This window comes from Megascapheus bottae, chromosome 10, assembly GCF_031878675.1.
Source record: "Megascapheus bottae isolate mThoBot1 chromosome 10, mThoBot2.hap1, whole genome shotgun sequence".
Classification (NCBI taxonomy): domain Eukaryota; kingdom Metazoa; phylum Chordata; class Mammalia; order Rodentia; family Geomyidae; genus Megascapheus; species Megascapheus bottae.
Window position 1 is genome coordinate 9,996,706 of NC_143518.1, and position 7,010 is coordinate 10,003,715.

The 7,010-nt window shown below is 38.6% G+C and overlaps 1 protein-coding gene across 1 annotated transcript; it reads left to right on the plus strand.

The window, feature by feature from the left end:
• Nucleotides 1–3,110: 3,110 nt before the first annotated feature.
• Nucleotides 3,111–4,076, plus strand: LOC150057546 (olfactory receptor 11L1-like). Its single transcript, XM_090340204.1, has one exon. The coding sequence runs from the start codon at nucleotides 3,111–3,113 to the stop codon at nucleotides 4,074–4,076; it is 966 nt and encodes a 321-aa protein (XP_090196330.1).
• Nucleotides 4,077–7,010: the final 2,934 nt, after the last annotated feature.

A 7,010-nucleotide genomic window follows, 5' to 3' on the forward strand; every position in this document is an offset into this window, starting at 1 on the left:
TTGTTAAATCCTAGGTGGCTAGAAAAATAAGACAGAAACTAATGCAGCATGAACAGAGGGAATAGCAAGCTCTGATATGAGAATCCAGTAAGTCATGGAGACTTTTTGTGGCTTTTCCTTCTTTTATTAGCTTTACTTAAGACAGCTAGTTCATTATAGTTAAATATACATGCAATAACAGGTATTTAATGAAAACATTTTTTATTTTACTCAATTTTGTCTTTATTTTCAATAAATCAAAAACATTATTTTTAAGATGTCATCATCTATATAAAGATCCAGGGTCACATGAAGATCATATACCCAAGAATAACAGGAGAAAACAAGGAACAACTAAATAGAATCCACAGCACAGATGAAAACACAAGTGGCAAATGAGCAGAAGAGTTGGTTCTCAGTGGTGAATAAGCTAAAAGTCACAATGTTCTACTCTCATTAGGAACAGCTTTCAAGATGTTGATGTTCACTGTGTAAGTTGTCTGTGGTGTAAATGTTACCCAGGCTGCTTTGTTGACAATAGGAGAGTAAGTACAAGAGCTGCAAGGAGTTGCCCTTGTTCTACTTCCAAGGATCAAATGAAGTTGAGGCTACAATGTACAGATGTTTTCATGTAGACCTTCTGAGCTTGCCAAAAAGATACAAAGATATGAGAGAAATGAAATTGAAATTTGAATTTTCTGGGCTGAGCAACTGGGGAGAACGGGGGGGGGGGGGTCAAGGGTGACAGCAGGCCCTGGGAAAGGCTGGTAATCAAACCAGAGTTGCTGGTGATGCAGCTTCTGTCACATGAAAAGTTGAAGGCATAGTCGAAATATGAGTATGAATTCCAAACAAAGAAGCTAGTCATGCAAACCTTACCATCCAGCCCAATGCATAAGTTGGAAGTTTATGAACCAATAGAATTTAGAAAGCAAGAGAGAGTGAGGTCCTGAGTTCTAGCCTCAGCTCCACAAATAATTCTGAAATAAATAAATAAATGGACAAATAATACAGAGATTGCACGAGATTATGAGAGAGATGAGTGGATGGAGAGAAACATTCCCAAGAGAGAAAAGTGTGCAAAGAAAGGCTGCCATGGTCTCAGTGACCATGTGATCATGGTTTCTAAGTAGCCAGTGGATCTAAAATTTAGTGAGACCCACTGTGGATGCCTCATTTTGGAATAAGGATGCACAATGTGAGATGAAGAAAGATGCTACAGGGCCATTTTGGAGCAGTGGTGAGAGAGAACCTGACTACAGTAGAAAAAGAAAGGCGAGAAATGATAGCCAGAGAGGCAACATATTTCCAGAGGCAAGGAATCTAAAAGCAATCAGATAAATGCATGCAGCATTTAAGAGAGAATGACATCAAGACCTTTTGGTCTCTGTGTTGTCTGAAAGGCATAGAAAATCAACTTCTTGGCAAATAGGGAAAAAAATATCAGCAAAGAGCTCTTGACTTCAAGGCAAGAGATATGAAATGTAAAAGTTCTTGCATTACCTCAGCTTCAGTTCAGGGATGTGTTTCAGCCCAGCCACAAGAGTATATCCTCACCAAGATGAAAGAAGCAGGCACAAAGGTAGCAAGTAGTAGATTTCCCTGATTGGTACTTGAGAATTTTCTCACTGAAAGATCTCGTGTTATCCAGTAACATGGGCTTGTTTCTGAGCAACAAGGATGTGTTGGAAATTATGAAAGAGAGCATAAACAATATTGTTACTGAGGTGACTGGAGAAGTGAATATTTAGGGAAACAAGGAATGGTTGCTTTGCACGAAGCAACAGAACACTTGGTGGCAGGTGAATGCCAATATTATGCAGTGGTGCTTGACAATGTTTAATTGAAAGCACAGGAGAGCTGACCTATTGAATGTACATATTAGAGTGCAACAGTGCTAGCTGAACCTAAAAATGTTAGATTAATGAACTAATAGATTAACTGGAACAGACTGACATTTTCTTCTATATATGCACCATGTTTATAAAGCTTTATTGCGACAATTACTTTTTTTAAGCTTTTCAGCTTCATTGAGTATAATGCACAAATGTAATTTGATCAGTTGACACATATGAATTTATTGCAAGAGTTCTGTTTTCAATCCAAATAGCAAATATGATATTTCTGTTGCAATTACCTTTTACTTTTTTCTTATTATTGGATTGCATGTGATCTTCTAACCATAGTCTTACTTGCTTGAATGTAGATCTGAAATTTCTATATTACATAGAATCCAGAAAATGGAGCTTGCTAAATCATTCTAACATCTAGTGTATATATTTTTCAGAATAAAATGATATATGTTGGGTATACAAAACCATACTTGTAATCCAAGTACCTGGGAGATGAAAGCAGGAAAACCATGAATTTTAGGTGAGCTTGGACTGAATATTGAGATTGTGTCTTAAAAAAAAACAGAGGGCTGGGAGTTCGGCCTAATGGTAGAGTGCTTGCCTAGCATGCACGAAGACCTGGATTTGATTCCCTGGTACCACATACGTAGAAAAAGCCAGAAATGGTGCTGTGGCTCAAGTGGCAGAGTGCTAGCCTTAAGAAAAAAGCCAAAGACATGCTCAGGCCCTGAGTTCAAGCCCCAGGACTGGCAGAAAAGGAAAAAAAAAGTGTATATATATATATATATATATAATCATCTTAGAAAGAGTGATGGTATTATGCATTTGACCTTCTAAATCACTAGGGCTGGGAATTTTGGTAAAGTGCTAGCCTTGAGAAAAAGAAGCCCAGGGTCAATGCCCACGCCCTGAGTTTAAGCCCCAGGATTGGCAAAATTAAAAAAAAAAAGAAAGAAAGAAAAAGAAAAAAAGGAAAGAAAATCTAAGCTGCTAAACTAATTAGTCACTGAAATTCTAAGTAGTCACGATTATAAAACTTTTATACCGTTTTATTTTTTATTTTCGGAGTAATGTATAGAGGGGTTAGAGTTACATTTGCCTGGTAGTAAGTACATTTCTTCTTACACACTGATACCCCTTCTCATGTTTTTGTCCCCATTTCACTGCCCCACCCCCTCCCAATCATCTTGTTTCACCCCCTTTCCCTTTCCTATTTCAAATAAACAAAATGCCTTTAACATTGCAGTTCTCAAGGATGTTTCCTTCCCCCAACAGGCAATGGATCCTAAAAATGTATCTGCAGTCACTGAGTTCCAGCTATTAGGATTCCAGAATCTTCTTGAGTGGCAGTTCCTCCTTTTTACCATTTTCCTGTTTGTCTACTTGCTCACCATCACTGGGAATCTGTCCATCATCATGGTTGTGTGCCAGGATCCACAACTGCGCTCACCTATGTTCATGTTCCTCACACACCTGTCCTTTCTGGAAGTCTGGTACACATCCACCATTGTGCCCTTCTTGCTGGCCAACCTCAGATCCTGGGGTCATGCCATCTCTTTCTCGGCTTGTATGACTCAACTCTACTTCTTTGTGTTTTTTGGTGCTACTGAGTGTTTTCTCCTTGCTTCCATGGGCTATGACCGGTACCTGGCCATCTGCCATCCACTCCACTACTCCTTCCTCATGAGTCCTGACACCTGCAGCACATTGCTGACCGTTTCCTGGCTGACAGGTGTGGGCACAGGTTTTCTGCCTTCTCTGCTGATCTCCAAGTTGGACTTTTGTGGACCCAACCAGATCAATCACTTCTTCTGTGACCTTCCCCCACTAATACAGCTGTCCTGTTCCAGTGTTTATGTCACTGAGATGTCCATTTTCATCCTGTCCATCTCCGTACTGTGTATCTGTTTCCTTCTGACTCTCGTATCCTACGTGTTCATTGTGTGTTCCATACTGAGAATCCCATCGGCTTCTGGCCGAATGAAGACTTTTTCCACATGTGGCTCCCATCTGGCAGTGGTCACAATCTACTACGGGACTATGATCTCCATGTACGTACGTCCTGATGCACACCTGTCCCCTGAAATCAACAAGGTCATTTCTGTCTTCTATACAGTGGTCACCCCGTTGTTGAATCCAGTGATCTACAGCTTGAGAAACAAAGACTTCAGGGAGGCTGTTAGGAAACTCATGAGAAGGAAGTGTGGAATCTGGGGAGTTAGAGTGGCAGGAAGTTTCTATTAGGGAGAGGTTGAATAGGACGTTTGGGTTTAAAATACAGGAAAAAGGGAACTTTAGGGTCAGACCCTTTGTTGAATGAGATTGTTGGGCTGAATTGAGTTCTACTAACCACAGTGAGATAAGTTCTTCATGGTCTCTAGCCAATAATCAAGCAGAAGATAAATTGCTCTATTTAGGGGCAATTTTGTTCTTACCTATTTTCTTCTGCGTTTTTGGTTGTAATCTGATTGTACAATCCTAGTGTCTGGTGACTCCTGTCTATCATTTTCAAATATTTCCTTAATGTGTATTTGTCATTTATACAGCCTTATGTAAGATAATTATGTTCCTTTCCTAACTGATATCTAATGTGCCTTGAATAGAACACTTGAAATAATGCTTATTTGTATTATCACCAGTGACAAAAACAGAATATGAAAATTTTAAGTGCCAATCATTTATTTTTCATAAATTAGACTTTATTTTGTTTAATCGAGTTTTCTTAAGGAGGGAAGGAAGACTGGAGAAGAGAAAGGTAAGGTCTAGACTATTCTGATCATTAAATGCCCAAGAAAAATTTTGAATTCTTGTCCTAAGAGAGATGATTCTTAAAAATAATGGAAATTACATGAGAACTTTTCCATTTATAAATCTCATTATTGCTTTAAGAAAAGACAGAGGAAAAACATTGGATGTATTGTAGGAATCCATAAAAAAGTTACTTAGGGGAGACAGTATACCAATAATAAAAGAGTTCACTATGAACAGATTATGAGCCAATTTTGTCATTTTATTTTTAAAGAAAGAAATTGAAATAAGAAAAAAGACATCAGTGTCAGGATAGCGTTTATGAGATGTTGCAAAGCCACCACAGTGGATAATGATGACAATGATGAGTGGGAGATTTTCAGTAGACTTCTCAGCACAGAAATTGTCCTTCCTGGTAAGGGCAGTATCTTTATTATGGGGAAATCATGCATGTTGCCTCTGGGAGGAAGAAGGTAGACAGTCACTTGGCTTTTGTGAGGGTTTAAAGAACTAAAGAACTGTAGATCTGATTTCTACAGACTGACATCTGAGAATACGTGGCCTGTGTATCTCAGAGAAATCACAGCTCTTCTCTTCCACAAAGAATACAAGTTGGGGTGTGAAGAACCTGGTGATAGCATTATATTCACAAAATGGTTCAAAGTGAGACTAAAGCTGACTGACAACAGATACAAAGGCCTTGTGGAAGAGGTCAATATTGATTGGCTGTGATTCTCCCTTCTGTACACTACTGCTTGTGTTCACACATAGTGAAAATCAGGGTTCATTTTCAATGGAATTTAACCCCGTGAGTACAGCTAGACCCAGTGGTGAAGAAGCAATGTATTTTGGTATATATTTGTAAAGAAATGGGCTGATCACATAATAGGCAACTAGATCAAGTGATAGAAGTCCAAAGTAAAAAATTCAATTTGGGGCTTGGAGTTGGGCCTAATGGTACAATGCTTGCCTAGAATGCATGAAAACCCAGGTTCAATTCCTCGGTACCACATGTGTAGAAAAAAGCCAGAAGTGGTGCTGTTGCTCAAGTGGTGGAGTTCTAGCTTTGAGAAAGCATAAGGATATTGCTCATGCCCTGAGTTCAAGTCCCCATACTGGTTAAAAAAATGCAATTATAATAGAATTAATTCAGCTATGGGGACCAATAGCAAGTGATAGGAGTTTATTTTCTAAAGTTAGTAATAAAAGACATAAATTAGGTTGAGGTGACAATGAAATCAAAAGTATGCTTTTTGGTGTTAAGCATAATAATACATGCATAATATATGTGAGGCCCTGGATTCAATACTCAAAACTGCTTTCGGTAGAATTGGTATTAGGAAATATTCATGTCCTCAGATAAGATGGAGGAGGATTTAATGAGACTGAAATTCAAAACAGGGCCAGGAGTTTGGCCTAGTGGTAGCGTGCTTGCCTAGCATGCATGAAGACCCGGGCTCAATTCCTTGGTACCACCTACATAGAAAAAGCCAGAAATGGTGCTGAGGCTCAAGTGGTAGAGCTCTAGCCCTGAGAAAGTGTAAGGACAGTGCTCAGGCCCTGAGCTCAAGCCCAGGACTGGCAAAACAAAAAAACAAAAAACAAAAAATCCCCAATACTTAGTTCCTTTATTTGTCTCATGTCTCTTAAATTATGTTTTATTGAGTCTTTAGCTACACAAAGGGTTTACAATTCAAGAAATAAGTTTATAATTACAATGTATATTGATCCATGTCATCCCTTTCATCACACTCTCCTAATTGGTCCTATCCTACCCTTTCCTCCATTTCCTAGCTTACCTAGATATTATAACTGCATTCTCCCTTCACCTTCCTGTTTTCATTCATCTAACCGCTCTCCTTGACCCACCACACATTTCAAGTGCCAGTTTCTGGGTATTAATTTTGTTGGGGTATGAATTCATTTTTCTAAGCAATGACACTATTAAATTATTATTTCTATTTGAAAAGATGACCAAGCCATGCACAGGTATGTAATACTCGCTACTCAAAATGCTGAGAGTAACTCAGTTTGAAGGTAGCCCAAGCAGAAAAGTTCCTGAGACCCAAAAATAATCAGCACAAATGAAGAGGCAAATGTAAACACATATGTCAAACTAGATTGTTTGTAGGTATATACATGGAGCAATAAAACCTTTTAGAGTGTTTTTAGGAAAGAAGAGGTGAATAGACAGAGATAGGGATGAGACTGTTTGGAATTCACTGCATACAGGAATGGAAATTTTACAATAAGATCCTCCCCCTTCATACAATTAATATATAATAAAAATGAATTAGCACAAAGGATGACTAGAGGCATGGCTCAAATGATAGAGTACTAGCTGAGCAAACAAGGTAGACAAGTATGAAGTCCTGATTTCAAACTACTGTATCCTTTCCCTGCAGGAAAACAAAATAAAAAAAATAAAGA

Coding starts and splice junctions, on each gene's coding strand:
- LOC150057546 (XM_090340204.1), top strand. CDS start 3,111: ATGGATCCTAAAAATGTATCTGCAGTCACTGAGTTCCAGCTATTAGGA.